The sequence below is a fragment of the Amblyomma mixtum genome, chromosome 1, assembly GCF_055824585.1.
Source record: "Amblyomma mixtum isolate Tamu chromosome 1, ASM5582458v1, whole genome shotgun sequence".
NCBI lineage: Eukaryota > Metazoa > Arthropoda > Arachnida > Ixodida > Ixodidae > Amblyomma > Amblyomma mixtum.
The window spans coordinates 241,247,822-241,266,198 of NC_143012.1; the positions used below are offsets into that span (position 1 = coordinate 241,247,822).

The following is an 18,377-nucleotide window of genomic DNA, read 5'->3' on the forward strand; positions in this document are numbered from 1 at the left end:
GGCTTTTTCAAGCAGAAGCATTGATCGGCAGTTGCTACCCCACCTTGTTCCCGCCATGAACCTAAACACTTGCGATGCTGCAGTGATCCTCTCGCGGAGTTTTTTGATCTGAGGTGTCCATGACAGATTATAGTCGATTACAACACCCAGGAATCGCTGAGATTGTACATATGGTAGCGATCGTCCGCCTAGGAGCAGCGGATATCGGGTCATCGTTTTTCTTGTAAACGCCATTGAAACACTCTTTTCTGGCGAGAGACGAAGACCTCTGGAAGCCAGGTACATCGAAACGTGCAATAGCGCTCTCTGTAGACGTTGCTGGGTGATATAGCGCGAACGTGATGCGGTCCAGATGCAGATATCATCAGCATAAATTGTTATACGGACCCCTCGCGGAAGGTTTCTTTTTATGTGTATAAGGGCAATATTGAACAGGAGAGGGCTGAGCACCGCTCCCTGTGGTACGCCCCTCTCTACTGCGTGAAAGCGTGTTGGACCGTTTGGAGTGGTCATAAAAATTTGCCGTTCTTTCAAATAATGCCCAATCCATTTGTATAGCTTTCCTCCAAGGCCAAGACTGGCAAAGGCGGCGAGTATTGCATGGTGAAAGACAGAGTCAAAGGCGGCCTTGATGTCTAGGAAAACGGCTGTCGGGATGTACCCAGCATGAAGGTACTCCTCAATTGATGAGACGAGGGAGATGATATTGTCAGTCGCAGACCTGTTTTGACGGAACCCGTTCATTTCTTGGGGGAACTCATTTCGGCTTTCTAGGAACCAAGTTATGCGTTTGCAGATCATGCGCTCCATGAGCTTACCTACGCAGCTCAGTAGGGCAATGGGCCGGAATGATGCGTAGCTTGTTGGCTGCTTACAGGGTTTCAAAACAGGCACAATTTTCGCCAGCTTCCATTCCGTGGGGACCTCACCAGTCATCCAGGAAGAATTGTAATACTCCAGGAGTCGAAGACGGGAGGTGTGGGGTAGCTTTGCAATGGCTTCATAGGTCACTTCATCATGACCCGGAGACGTGTGTCTATTTGTCTCCGCGATAGCTGTGGATAGTTCTTCCATTGTGAAAGGCAGGTCTAACGCTGGCACTGCCGCCTTTGGGATGCCTGATTGACCATTTGCGGAGAGTGTCGAATGCCCTGACCCTGCCGACAGTAGCCTGCAGTATTCTTCTGAGACTTCTTTTATAGATTTTTGTTCGTGAAGGGAGAGTACAGCGAAGGGGTGGAGTTGTTGAGGTGGCGTGCGCATACCTCTAACTATCCGCCAAATATTGGTTACTGGTTGGCGCACATCCAGCGTAGAACAAAAGTCACGCCACTTTTGCCGACTGAGTTTATCCATATAGCGTCGAATGTGACGTTGTGCCCGTCGGCATGCACGTAGGTCATCGAGGCTTTTTGTGCGCAGAACTTTCCTTTCAGCTCGCCGGCGTATAGCGCAGAGCCTTTGAAATGTGTCATCATTTGAAGGTAGGCTATCATTTTTAGTTGTAATTTGTGTACTCGCTCTCAGGCAATACGCCATTGTTGATGCTAATTCCTCATTGCGAGTTGCCGCAGTAATTCCTCTGCTTACAGCGCCCTTGTATGCGTCCCAGTCTGTAGATTTTGTAAGGAATTTCTTTGGGTTCCTCTGCGCATGGAAAGCCGATATGAGGATTGGGTAATGGTCGCTTCCGCGTGTCTCCAAATCAGTGCACCAGCCAAAGTTGTGGGCGAATGAACTTGTGACAAATGTCAAGTCGATGCTGCTGGTAGTCGTCGGGCCTCGGAGGTAGGTGATGCTGCCATCATTTAATGGCTGAACCGAATGCTTGGAGAGAAGTTTTGCAAGCTTGGCACCTCGGGCACATGTATGTGAGCTGCCCCAAATTTCATTATGAGCATTGAAGTCCCCGCAAATAATATGCGGTGAGGGCGTCCTTGCTATCAAGTTATCAAGTCTCATAGCATCAAATGGCGTGCCTGGCTCAAGATATACTCCAATCAGAGTGTACTGTTGTCCGGCAATAACTGTGACAGCGCACACGTATTCATTGTCGCTGTGAGGCGGGACATCAACCGATGAGGCCGGGATATCCTTGCGAAAGCCTATCAGCAATCTGCTGACGTTATCTGGTCGTTGTGAATGATGGAAATAGTATCCGTGGAGTCGGAAAGTTTCCTCGATGCGTGATTCACAGATGACTATGAAGGGGAAGCGGTACGCTCGCACGAGCTGTCGGAAATCTGAGAGTTTAGAGCGTAGCCCGCGAGCGTTCCACTGGAAAATGGTGCATGTACGAAAGATGTTGTGGATTGTCAGCTGCGGCGAAGTTCTCGCTGTGGAAGCCATGATTACTGAAGTGTGGTATTACGCCCCTGCGGAGCGTAGGAGAGCGACACCAACGGCTCCATTGCAAGGACAGCTTCTACTTCTGGGAGTCCTCCTGACATGAATGAATGAAAGTGCAATGAATGAAAGTGCTACTCTTCGCCATGCCTCAATCACAAAAACGTTCATTTTTACCAATATTTGCAAGATCTTAATACGTGCTTGCTAAGGCACCGTCTGTGGGGTTTGCAAAAGGTCTAGAAGTTGACCTTAAGAACGCTACATCCAATGTCTGAACTTTCAACGTCGACGCAATCTGGTGCAAGAAGAAATTCTTTCTCTAATAAGCTAAAAAAAACAACCAAAGATAGCCCCACCCTCTGTAAAACGTTATCTCTTCGCCAATGTGATCATTCTTAAACGCTTGCCCTTTTCTTCATGCCAGAAAGTCGCCCGTGTTTCTGTTGGAGTTGCGAGGAAGCAATTACGAACAGGCGGCAGAAGAATTACCGGTAAAAAAAGAGGCGAAAAGAAATGCTAAGATCAGCGGGGGCAGCCGAGCGGCTATTAGTAGCTTCCGTGGTAATTAGTGTCGCAAAGACGGCCAGTCGTTCCTTGCGCGTGTTTTGCCTTGAGGTATTGGTATCGTTTTTTTTTGTTTCTTCTCTTTTCTCAGCTATGTGTCCCAAGTGATAATTAGACAAGACCCCTGCGCCCTCTTAATTGTCCTCTTTCCCTTTATCCGTCTTAGTTTATTCCTGAGCGACGGTAATTACCGCGGGTTTCGTACAGGTGACCAGAAAGGACGCAGAGACAGTTTTGCACCTGTCGGCTTTTCTCCACGTGCACAAATGTCTTCGTTCATAATTATAGTGACGGTTTGCTTCTTTGGTAGAAGCCTGAATAGATAGGGCTGGTGAGGAGTTATTTTTTCTTTCCCATGTACCACAAAAAGAAAATACGCACGGAAGAAAGGTCTAATGGCTACGTCATGACTGCTGGTTGAAATTCCTATCCCCACAATAATCGATAGGCTGCTCCTTCTGCCGAGGTCACCGAAAGCTTATTTTCAATTTTTTTTTTATGCACTTAAGTAACTTGCACAGGCGCGAAGCGGTAGGTTTTTAATGAAGTCACAGCGACAGTGAACGCCTGCGCTACGCTGAACGTGACTACACTGAACCACTGATACGCCGAGCTGTCCCGCATATTTCGAATCATACCTGCTTCATATTTTTAAATACACAACCTTCCTTCTCGTGAGGAGTACGCACGCCTTGTCTAGCTCTGTGACAGTGACCTCGAGCGGCCTTTTTCTAATTTTTTGATTAAAAATGTCGACGAGGATAGCGCTTACTTACGGGTGCCCGTAAAAAAAATATCAACAAAGCCATCCGCACCAACGTACGTACGTGTTCGGGCGCACTCCGGGTGCATTGGACTGTGAATTTTTTAGTAGGATAGACATGTGTATCGAGCATGGTGAGTAGTATTCACAAAGCTAGTGATGTTAATGAGACAGTTCTGAATTTAATGTTAGAATCTAGACATAGTTAAATGAGGACAATGTCGTACTGTTTAGAACAGTGAACCTTGGCCGTTATAGCACTGCTTACATTTCAGCGTACTAGGATAAAAAATAATATATACTGCAAAGAAAGCAGGTAACAACTGCGAGATTAATAACACACACACACACACACACACACACACACACACACACACACACACACACACACACACACACACACACACACACACACACACACACACACACACACACACACACACACACACACACACACACGCGCGCGCGCGCGCGCGCGCACACGCACGCACACGCACACACACACACACACACACACACACACACACACACACACACACACACACACACACACACACACACACGCACACGCACACACAAACACACACGCACGCACGCACGCACGCGCACACACACACACACGCACGCACGCACGCTTTCAACTGCGTCAGTGAACGCATGCGGCTCCTGCATAAGTGCGGGCCGACTTGGTTTGAACGTTTAGCGTCGCGGATAGCTACGATGTACTAGCATTGTGCTAAGGACATGCTAAGCACACTGCTTTCTTTCGTGTAGCCTATGTGCATATTACTGGGGTGCTGTGGTCGTTAGTACACGTTAGACACAGAGGCTTCACAAGAGAGTTTGACGACATGAGCAGCACGAACTCACAATCTAACTGATTGAGTGAGCGTAACACTCAAACTGCGCACAGAATCCTAGCGCACCAATAAATATAGAGCAACGCTAGAGCAACAGCTGGGCCAATGGCAAGGTGCTGCTATTGGTCATTTTCACGAGATTGACGACACGCTGTGGTGGCGCCGCGAACAAGTTAGTGTAAGGAGTATGGGCGTGCGTGATCTTACTTTCTTGCGTGAGTGATCTTACGGCCCATTCAGAAGTTTTCGGGACAGTTTTAATCTAAACATATATCTTAAAGCGCGTTGTCACATGGAACTTTGCATGCTGAGATAGGAAATGCGGTGTTATTGCGCGAGTTTTCTGCTGCCAGCAACACAGAATGGGAAGAGTAAGTTTGGACACTGTGCAGTGGAGTCCTTGCAGGACCATGACCACGCAGTTCTTCTACCGCGCCGAGCACCCGTCTTTAAAAAAATGATTTTCCTGGACCTGTATAGGGAGCATTCAAAGACGTCACAGCAGCCGCCATTTTGTTGCCTGTGGAACAGTGCGAAAGGCCGCGAGCGTGTCTAATGAGATTATCGCCTCCAGCTCTGGTCGGCACTACTGAAGCCGTACCTTGGACAACAAAATGGCGCCCGTGACGTCACGTGAACAGGTGAATAATCCCGATACTGGGAACTGTTTGGAAACCGCCACTGAGCACACACGACTAACGAAAAGAATTCAAGCGCGAGGAGACTTGTGCATGAATGTCCCTGCAGTGGCATGCCTTATCACGGCGCACATTATAATAGTTTGTTACGGAAGGTGGTGGTGGTGTTATAGTCATTTAATTAGAATTAAATTTCATTGATTCTTTTTGCACTTCGTTATTACCCCATGTCTTCGCTGTGGATGGAAATATGCACTTAGACAGGCGGATGGCAAGAATAGAATAGAATCAGACGAAAAGATTCTATCATAGTGTCTTTACGTTCATTGCATGCTCTTCATTCACTGCTTGGGAAAAACAGAGAGCACAAGGCGCTGTTGCTCCTAGGGAATGGTGCATGGGGAAAACAATCTCATATTCTCGCTGTCCATCTACACGTGGTTAAAAGTCTATATTCGTCTCTAATATAGCGCCTGGCTATTAAAAATCGCACAAAAAACTGAAAATGGGGCAGCTTTAGCAATTAAACTGACAGTCGCTGAGACTTCCTTACCTGTAGTGCTAGGTGCCAAGAATTGCGCTTCGACTTCTCTAGTTCACCCGTTGTACACAGCTATAGCGTCGATGTTTTTTTATTTTATATTCTCTCCAAGTGCGCGTCCACCGAGCACCACTCCGCAAGGGCGCCAGCCGTTTTCACACTCGCCAGGCAGCGATTTGTTCCTTGCCTCTGGTTTATTTCTTTGCCCCCCGGGAATCGAAAAGATAGCCACCTTCCAGAAATAAGTGCGAGTGTAATGTAAAATTTTAAAACAGGTATGCTTCTACATAGTATGCGCCCGGAAGCAGTCCTCTGTAGTGCCACCATTTTGAAGAAACTGAGGTGCCCCCTTTGGGTTGTAAAAATCTCTAATACTCCCGGACAACTTCATGTGGCTCAGAAGGATCGACTGTTGGGTGAGTTGGTGCATGACTCGATGATACAAGGCGCAAGAGTGGACAGGACGAACGAAGAACGAACACGGACAATGCGCTTACTGCAACTGCGGTTTATTGCACGAGCCCGCCTTTTCTGGCAAGGTGCAAGGAAAAGGCATTTAGGCACACACACTCGCACGCATGGCTCTGTGACGATAGCTATGTCGCTATCAACACACCCGCTCGACCAAATATTCAAACTTGATCCCCCAGCCAGGGCTAGAGGATAAAGCGCTAGTATCACTATACGGCAGAATAAAGTTTAGAAGGATATAGGGAGGAGGCCAACAAATTGGCACGAAGGATTTTACCCCTCTGTCGTGTTCAAAAAGGGAACCACCCTGAGAGCCACCCTTCGCAATTACAGCATTAGGCGAAGTGAGAGAAAGTGGATGTCAGGCCACAGTTTCAGCGGCCGAAGACTTTTTCGGTCTTCGGTCACCGGAAGGAATGAAAACATGAAAAAATGGTCATATACAGGTCGGACTGAAAGAATGGTCATTTACAGGGTGGGCTACTCGGCGCTGTAGCACGTGAGCAGAGGTCCGACTCATTTCGCTTTCCGCCTAACCTTGTCTGCAATGCCACATAAAGTGTCCCGCTAGAGTCGAATAAAACTCAAGTACAAAGCGGCGTTTCCCTGTCAAAGGACCTCCTTCCAGCCAATGGCGTCAGCCGATTCTTATGACCCTGCTAGCGAGACAATTCAAGGAGCGCATGACGACACGGAGAGGGACTATCCCCGATCACGGAGGGAGGGGACTATCCCCTTTAATCGGCCACTCGCTGCATTGTCAGGCTAGCAGGGCCTTGAGAATTGGCCAACGCCATTGGCTGGAAGAGGTCCTTGAATGAGGAAAAGCCACTTCGTTCTTGATTTGTACCCGAGAACAGTATGGTGCCATAATTTCGCGAGGGATGCTCGCTCGATCTTAGTGCCTGAATATGGAGTTCAGCAAGAACATGGTGCTGAAAACTTCAGCACACAGTTGCAGTAACTCGTGAGACAATATTAAAGGGCGTCGTGTTAGTCAGATAAGGTGGCACTGCGGATGATTCCATATTAGAGGCTCCTCATTAATTATTTTCCTGCGTTTAAGTATAATTACATTACCGCAAGTTTTCCTGCTCCAGGAGCAGCCAACTGCGTTTACTACTTACACGTTCTGTTTTTATATATGATAGCGACGCCGATGTCACTATTGTTACAACAATGCCTCCAGAGTGCAAACCAATCTAGAGAGCATGTTTTAAGGCGTACGTATTAGCTTAGGTTACAGTCAAACAAGACGATCGTGGTGAAATAAACAACACTACGGAAAGTTATCCAGGGGTTATGTATGAGGTCTTACCTCCTATGACCAACTGCGAGGATCCTTGTGCAGAGTCTTTCTCATTGTAGACGAGGCACTGGTACATTCCCCCGTCCTGATGCTCCACAGCTGACACGTGAAGGAGGTCTCGCGACAGAAGAGAGATGCGGGAAGGAGCGACACTAGCAGAAGTCTTGGAAGTGCCACCACTGCCGGGCACTAACACGGATGAGGGTGGTGAGTAGAAGGACGTCACAGGGCTGCCGTTGTGCGTCCACAGCACTCCTTGCACGGGGTGGCCTGCCACCCGGCAGCTCAGGTTGGCTCCCCTGCCCACGTCGACCACTTGCACTGGCGGCTCGATGCGCGCCGACAGGGGCACTGGGAAAAACGGCTCGTGGTGGTAGTGGCGTAAGGGAACAGGCGAGATTACAGTTACATCGAACACGTTGGCAGTTGATCAGCCTTTGCCGCAATCTAAACAAAACATATCTACCACAGCCTAGAAGACCAGTGTCCTCTAAGACTTTCAAGTAGCCTTGCATCTGCGCGCCTCTTAGTTTTTAGATTTTTCAGACCTTCACGTAAGTGATGCTGTGCATTTGGGAAAACAGTTAGTACGACAGGAATAGCTCAGACATGTCAAACATTAGCCAACTAGAAGCATCCATAAAACGAATGTCATTGAGGGAATAGTCGTTTTATAGCGACGACTATTAGAAGAACAGCAGGAGCCTTGCCGAGGCGACCAACGCCACCAAGTTTTCATCCTGGCCCCTCGTGTTCTCACGCTCACGCCTTTGTCGTCGCGCCCCTGCCCTCGCTAAATATAAAACCATTGTTGAACGTGCTGATCCAAAGTGTTCGCTACAGTCAAATAATGAACTGCGATACTTCAGGCATCGCTGAAACCGCAAAGATAAGAAAAAATAACGACGCGATGTCCGGTCACCCTAATCGCATGTGCGTCGGCAGACGTGCCATTAGTACCTTGGTGCATTGCTCGCTAGCAAAGCCACTAGCAACCGCTGTATAATTAGCGATAGCCTCGAACATGAAGTATCATAGGGTGAAAATGCATTGCTAGACAATAAAGAGGTCCCTTGTATCTTGAATAACGTCGCTGATAAAGACCCTGTTTCCTTTATTTAAAAGCCTCAGCCATGGACAAAGTGCTGTCAGTTCCTGCTCGATACGCAAGATACTTCACCTAAGTTGTGACTGCGATAATTTTAAGGAAAGGTAACTTTTTTTGCTTGAAAAGTGCTTAACGTAGCGGGCGCAGTCACTCACCAGCGACGAGCAACTCCATGTGGGCCCTGTCTTCACCCGCGGAGTTGTTGGCCACGCAGAGGTACTTCCCGCCATCTTGGACTAGGGCCGTGTGCAAAAGAAGCGCTCCTCCGGGCAGCAGCGACACCCTGTCGGAGGCCTTCACAGCCACAGCCGCTTCTCCAGCGCCTGCTGAGCCTCGTTCCAGTGAGGTGCCTTCAGCGAGTCGGCTGCCGGTGAGGCGGAACCAGTGGTGCCTCGGGGGTGGGTGTCCGTGTGCCAGGCACGGCAACAGGGCTCGATCCCCTTGCTCCACTTGAATCGTGCTTCGGTATTCGGCCATTCGTGGAGGAAGCTGGCTATGAGGCTCTGCATTTTTGGAAATCAGTGTGTTAAGAACATGCACAGTCAATGCCGAAACGTCGGTAAAATGACTTCAATCATGTTCGCTGCATGTAAGTATGGAATAAATTACAGTATCGGTAATTTTGTCCTTTCGTGTGCGTTCTATCTCTATGATCATTATTGACTATCACCAAGACGCACGATCTACATGGTCTTTATTGACTGTTACGAACAAGCACAAAACAGGAGACAGTTTTCAATGTGCTCTCTTAGCTTCCCGCCAAGAAGCTCCTACTTGGGCGTTGAATTTCATTACACAAATATTTCATTTTAAGCCTTTTTGTATGTTCCAATGATAAAAATAGCTCACAATGTGATCCTTATCACTTCTCGTTAAACTTGCTTTATGCCCCTTTTATTCCTGGCATAAAGCAAGCTATCTTTCCTGGATATTGCTGGACATCAGCAAGTAGGGCCATCTGTCGGCCGTCAGTAGCGAACACCACGTAACTCAGTGGAGATATTGTCATTTGTAACTGAAAGAAACCTAAAGACTGCGGTGAGATGGTGCGCGAAGATGTCGATACAGATGGCTTACTCTTCCTGCGTGCTGAAGAATCCGTATTATAAAATGCTTGATGCATTCACACGTACTAGTTCGGACGGCCTTAAGAAATCAACGGAGTGTAGAAGAGATTCAAAATTGCTTCGGGAATTTTTCGGGAAACGCGGGAAATTCCTGCGGGAATTTTGAATCAAGAGGTAGCAAATGGATGAACTAGAATCGTTTGTTAAAATTTTCTGGTGTTGCGAGCAGGTGAAGCCGGCAGCAACTGCTCAGAGCTAATGAAACGAAGTACTAAGTTTGTTCTTTGCTACATGCGCTATGCACTTTTGGACAGAAAACCGGAAAACATCTTGGCGCATTTAGCAGGCTTCATCAGTTGCCAATTCTGCAAGAATTAATGGTGCGGATGATACGCGCTCTGACTGTCGATATTTTTTACTGCCATCCAACAGAACGTGAACAGGAAAGACTACTATATTATACAGTTGCCTACCGAACAAAAGAACTTCGCGCCTTCAGCAGCAGTCCTCCCGTATAATGCCCACACAACGGATAGGACATTTCAGTGCATAAAAAAAATATTGAGAATAATATTCTCTGTGATTAGTAAACCCTGTGACGCTTCAAATCTGAAATCAATAAACGCTGCACACGTATACGACAAATCGTTAATCTATGCCAGAATCCCGCCTCGGTACAGTAGGGGGTTGAGTCGGTCGGGTGGTTGACATGTTGGGTTTAGGATGAGGGTAGGGGACATTATCTGTGCGTAGCTGCCGGTACAGGAGAGCTTCCTCTTTCGAGAGTGTGCGTCGGGGAGGGCGGTAAACGCAGTATTGATTTGAAGCACTCACTAATCTCTCATGTCGAAGCCCCCAATCAATATGTGCAGGTCATCGTCGCATTCTTCGCCCACAAGCAATGCACGGTCTATAAACCTGGAAATGCTTTGCGCCCCACACGCTGGATAAATCTCAAGTAATAGGAGCAAGCTCAGATTGTCTGTTCATTTAATATACAACCTTGATTTGAATGCCTTAAAATTTTTGCTGGCGTAAAGCGATTCCTTTGTTTTGTGTATACGTCCTTGTGTCCGCTTTACTATTACTATACGTTGATTATCTGTTTATAATGTAAGCAACTAGACTTTCCGCCGTCCATCTGGAGAAAATGTAGCGGTAATAGTTGTACTGCGTTTGTGCGCCGATGACAAAACCTCCTGAGGGTACATATGAGTGAGTCACACTTTTATGACGCTGCCAGACGGGACACATTTTCGAGGGCATCCACGGTTCTCCCACACTGGACTGGCCAGCAGGTAATCTGGGCCTCTCCGGTGGTTACATACTCTGCAACCAACGGCTTTTATTACGCAATAAATGTCAGCCTATGGCTATCGTTGCAAACATGTCCAACAATTTCGGCCAAAAATTTTGAAAATTGGAAAATTGTAAGGTGCTCTTGCAGGAATATTGAAAAAAAAACTATAAAAAACTAACGGTGTACGTTTTAGATGACAGAAAAAACGTTATTAGAAAAAAAAAATTCAAGACTGCCGTCGAGTGATCAGGGTATATATTGATTGCCATAGTGAAATCTTGCATTATAAGAAAAATTGCGTTTATAAAAGGCATCCCGTTCAAAAATGCTTTTTTTTCCAGAATTGTTTGGTATGCATACATTCAAAGGGAAGTGTGCGGCCGAACGGTAGAATAGCGTGACCTCCACACGGTATCTTATATGCGGGACATCCTGAAATGTAGGATCATAGTCAAAATTTGCTTTCGTTTCCGTCGTTTCTGTCCTGTACATATTTCTTAAAGAAGGTTGCTCAGAGCGTCACAGCTTGCCAGAGAGATTAAAACCCGAAAGTTTAGTTTCCCAGCATCAAGTAATCGACCGATGGCTTGGGACGTATGTAAAACTAAATGTTCCGCCATCGTCCCTCGGACACGAAAAACACAATCTAGGCGAGGGCTGTCTCTCTCCCTTTCTTTTCTTGCGCGGATATTCGCGACTGGCACCGGTGCAGAGCAGATACTCTGCATTAGTTCTCCCCCGGCAAAAAAAAAAAAAGGAATTATGTGGACCATGCCATGTGACAAGAAACGCGTACTGAGTGCCTTTAGTCGGTATTCATTCCTCAATCAATGCCTCTCTCTCGCACTTGGAAAAAGCTGGGTGCCCTAAATTTAGGTCGCTGAGTGGCGAGTATGGATAAAACCGCGGCCGCCGCTGCTGTGGAAAGTGAGGAGGAATTAGGAAGCAAAAGCAGCATATTTCTTCATAATGCGACGGGACTCGTAGCGACAGCGAACCGAACTTCGGAGCGAGAATCAATAGCACTTTAGAGTTCTGCCCCCCAGAGACAAAAGACGCCAAAAACAATAAAAAAAATATAAATAGACAGTGGACGAATAAAGCGGAAACCGCCTTTAGTTTTAGCGGGAACAGCCGCCTGCCTCGATGTCGTCTTGAGAGAGAGTGAAATTGGAAGAGCTTGCGCGTTCACCCGAGTGGGCAGATGACCACTTCGTGATCACCACGCGTCGCGCTGATGAGCGTGGTCCTTTTTTGTTTTTGTTTTGTTTTTTTGCGACGTCGTTTTGCCCGTCACGCGACTGAGGTTTGCCTCGCAAGCGTGAAAAAAATGGAGGGGAAACTTAAGCTCCGCCTTAAGAGTATGACGCGATAGCTTGTTGGAGTAATTCCCATATATGCAGAAGGTCATTCTCTACTTTACATTCATGGATCCCTGGGAGCCCTCATACCACTCCTGGCACAGTGGTGCAGCAGTTAAGCGATGCTCCACTGCCCTGCGATGGCAGGTGCTCCCAGCTGTGGGGACATGTGCGGCCCCCACTCTAAACAGCATAGAGTTTCTTACTATTACCTAGAGGGAAAGCTGGCAGCCCGTCTATGGGAGTTTGCATGGCGACCCCTCGAGACCACTTCAGCCATCATGGGCGCTCAAAGCATCATGGGGCGGTGAGCTACTTGTTGCGGATCTGAAACTTTTGGCCAAAAAATAATAAAAAAATAAGGCTGTTTGATAACTCAAACGTCATAACATTCAATATCTTGTCTAATGATTGCAACAAACGAGCAGAAAAGCATTTAAGTGCAAAGTTTGCCCAAAATAAGAGACGACTCGCTATCCTATTGGCCAAGTAGTGAACACTATAAAAACTAATATTTCGTAATTAACAGGCGCGTTTTTAAACGTAAATATTTTTTCAAAAAAGTTGTTGTTGCTTAAATACTATAAGAGGTTTTTAATGGCATTTCAGAAAAGTGAAACCTTTTATTGGCGTCGTGTGTCGTCGCGTTTTCACTACTATGGGTTTTGCACTCTGCGTTCGCGCGAAAGTCGTCTGCGCACACACGAACAGCGTTTTCGGAATGAAACATCTTAGTAGTGGCACTCCGTGTTCCCGAAAAATTACGACTGTTCCGCAACAAGTAGCTCACCGCCCCATGATGCTTTGAGCGTCCATGGTGGCTGAAGTGCAGCGCCGCCAGCTTTCCCTCTAGGTAATAGTAAAAAACTCTATGACTTGCCACGGTAGGAAGTTAGCTCACTATCCAGTGGCCAAGTTGCGATGGCGCCGCAAGGTCACGTGACCTAGGTGGCCCACCTGCTTCCTACAGGTTGCTGTCTCGGCGACACCTGCCGTAGTAATGCCCGTGATTCTTTCTTTACGACGCCGACAATGCCGACGCTGTCAACGTGGACGCCGAATTTTCTGGGGAAACGGGGTTTTGAACGCCATCGCGTTAGAATAACACCTAAGATATGCCATCAGCTTTTGATGGACACGTTATGGTTTATATTTTCACAGAAAGTCTGCCGTTATTAGCCCGAAAAAACTAATATCACGCAATAGCAAATTCAAATTCAAGAGCAAACACGTTCATAAAAAATAAATTTAGACGTGATTAAGGACCCTCTTAGAATATTTTTTAGAATAAATATTAGATTATTAGACTATTTTGCTATACCACAGGCAGGCATGCAGGGAAAGATAGAAAAGGTCTGTGGTGACAGCTCCCTACAAGAATTCTTAGCTGACAAGCAGCGTCAACAAGAACCAGCCGCCGAACATAAGACATTCAGGGAGAACTTTCGTGTCATATCAGTATAAAGCAGTGCTTTTTAATCCAATAGCATTAGAGAAGTTACAAAATTCGCCGATTGGTCGAAGGGGTGCCTGACATCCTGAGACCACATGACACTGGTGAGTTGGAACGTGGGCTGGCAGTTGGCAGGTGCGTTTCGTTGTGTGCAGACGCGTCTAGACAGCTGCGCGTATCAGGTTGGAACTGAGCCAGAATGAACGCCCCGTGTGTCTACCGAAGTGTAAAATCCCTGCCAGCGGTGGAGGCGAACGTGGAGGTATGTCGCTGAAGATGGAGTATTGGCGGCTGCAGAGACTCAGCAGCAATGGCGAGAAGAAACAGGCCGAGCGGACTTTAAACTTCAACGCTACCGCATTTTCAACACGACCTGTAATTAAGTTACCCCTAAATTTTCATCTCAACTTCTTGAGCATCGAAGTAGTCATCAGTACGGTCGTGTTTTGCCCCTGACGGTTCAACTATACGATGGTGTGACAAAAGTAAATGAAGCAGATTCATAAATGCGATGCTCTTTCCTGGAACAAAACGCTTATGTAGAAATTTCTCTGCATGAAAAGTGTGAGCTAAGCCTAAGCGCCAGCGGATACTTCGACCAACTGCCGCCATACTACGTAGCTCCATCTCTTCGGCCGACAATGAGCTTCGCCGCCAGCGTCTGGCAACACTGCGGTCTTTGTGCGTGCCCAAAGTTCGGGTTAAGGAAGAACAGGGGTGACGTCGCCATTGCTCGAGGCTTCTATGCCCTGTTTCGAAACGTATGGCCCCAGCGGCTAACGAGAGACCAGCGCGCGCATGGGCTTATATTACGCAGGGTACCCTGGGGTGCTCCGAACAAAGGCGGCACCGCTGAAAGGCGCGAGGACGTTTTGGGTGGCCTTTGTTCTCTCTCGCTCCGCTTCGACCGGGCCGGGGAAGGCCCTGCAGTCGAACAGACTGGCTCGGCAGGGAGATTACGCTAATTAACCAAACCGGTTGGAAAGACAGCCTCGACGAACTATGGGTGAAGTCTTAATTGGGACTCCCCACTAAGTGGCCGGGACAAGTTATGTCAGCGCTGCCGTGACGGTGCCCTGCGGGATAGAACGAAGTGGAAGCGATGTCCACTGAGGGCTGGTTGGGAACAATTGTTTCGCGGGCATGCGAGCGTATCGCTTGGAAACAATATAGCGAGGAAAAAAACAACTGTGAACAGAGAATTTTCAAACCCTGTGGCGTGATTTGCTGAGGTCTTTCGCGCAAAAAGCGTTTCGTAAATCACGAAGGGAACGCCGGATGAGGTTGCTAGTGCATAGGGAAAAGCGCATTGCGACGCATAATGCAATCAGGAACTGCCTACGGCATGTTGCACAGTACAAGCACGCTAAGGTTAATAAACAAAATTGATTGGTGAGCTTCCGTCGGAGCTCAACTGCAGGAACTAATCTGAGACAGGATTTTTTTTTTGATTTCGCTTTTCTTCTCTTTTTATCGATACTTTCGAAAATAACCAGATACAATTGTGAGTGCGGCGTCAGCAGTTAAGGGTCGGTTTTTTACTTCTTGAGTTTGCTGTTATTCACGCGCAATATTGGATGTAAGCACGTGACCCTTAACACAGAGATTTGATTGTATCTTAAGGTCAACTGAGAGAACAGCGCTTTCACCAAAGCACTTAGGCGCTGCACTGCTCTCAATCTGGTATAATTGATTCGTACCTTGATTCGTACACTGACTTCGCAATGGGCGTGTGAAATGCGCTGTATCGAATGACGTCATTCCCGTTCATGACTCCTTGCGACGTGCTTATCTGCTTAGTTTTATTCAACGCTGCTCATTACAAAAGCAAATTATTAAGCTCATAACGCTTTCAGATCTGTATGTATGCTACAGACCTGTTCCTGCCGGGGTTTCAGCCCTTTAGCCCGATTCTCAAAGCCGAGCTCCAAGAGGTGGCCAGTTTTTCTTCCCGAATACACACACGCAGCTTGAGCGTTAGCCGCAAATCACGCCTAATTCGAGTCGAAACGGTGACGAGACGACGTCCAACGAGACGGACCGGATATCAAGATGGACGTCGTCCTCTGAGGAACATGCTAGAGCGAAAGGCGCAATATCTGACCAGCGTCACTCAGTGCACACACATATTGACACCCCCTAACGCTTGCAGCGCTGCAAATGACCAGCAATTAAAATCCCGATTTTTGGGCACCCTGCCAGCTGTGTTATGACTCAGATCTGACTGGTTTAGTACTAAACCTGAGATCTACGCAAGCATCATTTCGGATGCGGCGCAAAGGGTGTGCTTTCTATTCTGAAAACGCACTTTCAGTCTGTGGTCCTTGTCTTGTAGCATTGGGCAGTAAATATTATTACCACCTCTGTTTTGCAGCCTTGAACTCTTCTTCGCTATTTTGTTCTTTCTCGTGCAACGTGTAGTTATCACCTGCCTCTAGGAAACGATAGTGCTGGAGTTGTAGAAAAAAAAAAAGATCTTAAAAGCGAGTACAATCTCCTCTATTCAATCGAAATCATGGCTGTAGCGGGCTTTTTTCCAGGACCCCCATTCAGCCGAGCTGGTGCGACTTTTCGAATTTCTTTCATTCTATATCTTTCCGCGCTCGGGTAATAATGGGGCCAGCGCCACCTCTCATTTTAACATCTTTTAATGCAGGAATGAATTAGAACCTCTACATTTTAGACTTCCCGCGTCCGCCTTTCAGGTGTCCGTATATTTCTTCTGATCCTCCCTTTAGCGGACCGACACTTTACCTTAATAACAATGAGGTTCATTTGTGCAAATATCCTGGTTCATGTTCACATGCATGACAACAAGGATCATAAGTGTGTTCGCGTACCATCGACGTGAAATCAGACGAGAACAATATATACGAAACGTGAACATAGGAACAAAAACATATTAGCTCCGCGGAAAAAACACCGGTGGGCGCCTCTAAATTAACACATCAACACAATGGTCTTCATATCGTTGAGCTCAAAATGCAGTGGGCTTGAAATCAGTCTTCCTAAGATAAAATCTCGTTCTCGAAGCCCTGCGTCTCTCCTTGCTTTGGTCTATTCTTGGCAGCGCTCAGTGTGTATTCATGGCAACACAACCCGGCGCAGCTACAGCATGTATATTCTTACAGTGGCTTAGTCAGGCTTTAACGTCGACATGACTACAGATATTTATACGGGCATATCAGCGCCGCCTTGCGTGCTTGCCCGTTTCGTCTCATCTCTTTTTCTTTTTTTTTTGTTGCGACCGACTACTCCAGCGCTCTTGTGCGGCGAGCCCGACTTTCAAGCAGGCAACCCCTATAACGCCGCTACTCTAAGCGCCAGCACACCATGCTGCGTCCGCAGAGCGATTTGCGTAAGAGCGCTCGACGAGGTTGCCGTGCGCGTTGGGCGAACGGAAGAAGCGAACAGAGCATTCGTGCAGCGGAGACGAGCGCGGGATTAGCGGCGACGAACGGCGGGAGTGGTTGAGCCAGAAAATGAGAAAAAAAGGAAAAGGGGAAAAAGAAGAGAGCAGAGAGATGCAGCGGAGTGGGCTGAAGACAGGAAGTAGTGAAGCTCGTTGGGAGATTAGGGAAGCGCAGCGGAATTCCGATGAAATGAATTGGAATAACTCTATCTTCTCTGACCGGGGACAGGGGATGGAGAGGGATTTCGATTCTCCCTCGGGGTGGTTGTTCGGCTCATCCGTACGCTACCATGCTGTGTGGGGAACACGTACACGGGAAACGGATTTTGTTTGAGTCGAAAAGTTCTCCTAAGCCGGTGTATAAGGGCCGACTTAAGGAACTTGGCTGGAAACCGGAAGTCACCGCTACCAGTGAGCGGAAGGTTTTTGAAAAAGAAACCTAAAAAAAAAAAGCGAAGTAAGCGGACAAATTTGGCCACATTAGGGCATCGATGAATGCGACACGCAGTTGTTTTCAACAATGAAAGACCTAAAAGCCGGAATGCATATAAAGTACACATTTTTTATTAATCTCGTGGCATACAGAGCAAGTGACGATGGCACGAAGGAAGTAAAAAAATTGGCTGAAGGCTTAGCTTGGTTAAGCCTAGCTGATTGCGAAAGCAATAACACCTGGCTGCGCTTGGTTCTGCTGGTAGTTTCGTTTCTCGAATTCACTCGTAGCAGACTCGAACTCGCCAACTTTTATCTCTTGTTCTTCACGTCGCTGAGCCACGATGTCACCGTCTCGAATCACCACATTGCTCTGCTCTTTCTTCTTGGCTGTATACTGCACTCTTCTTTTAGCAAGCCGCTCTTCTTTCTGTTCCGGCGTTTCTTCCGCACGGCGTTTTCTTCTCTTGTGATTTTATCGCTCCGCACTACTCATAGCTTCTTCTTCGGCATTAAGTAAAATTAATTATATTAGATTAATTAATTTAATTACATAATTATTTAATTTAATTAATGCGCCTCCATCGATGAGACGAGTTGGGCCCCCAGCTCTCCTCTTGTCGTGACGTCACGCTGTCACGTGGTAGCGCGCCGCAGCTGCGCCGGAGCGAAGGATGAACCTCCATCGATGGCAGAAAAGTGCAAGCAGTATTGCTTTCGCAATAAAAGAATTACTACGCGTCTCTCTC

The 18,377-nt window shown here is 47.3% G+C and overlaps 1 protein-coding gene across 2 annotated transcripts in view; it reads right to left on the reverse strand.

Annotated features, from left to right (window-relative positions):
* Nucleotides 1-18,377, reverse strand: part of LOC149371337 (cell adhesion molecule Dscam1-like) — a 188,608-nt gene that overhangs the window by 39,247 nt on the left and 130,984 nt on the right. For both annotated transcript variants that reach the window (XM_089565380.1, XM_089565368.1), the window contains exons 5-6: nucleotides 8,759-9,106; nucleotides 7,505-7,846 (exon numbers count right to left, since the gene is read on the reverse strand). In XM_089565380.1, coding sequence (XP_089421506.1) covers nucleotides 7,505-7,846; nucleotides 8,759-9,106 — 690 coding nt within the window. The remainder of the gene's footprint in view (nucleotides 1-7,504; nucleotides 7,847-8,758; nucleotides 9,107-18,377) is intronic.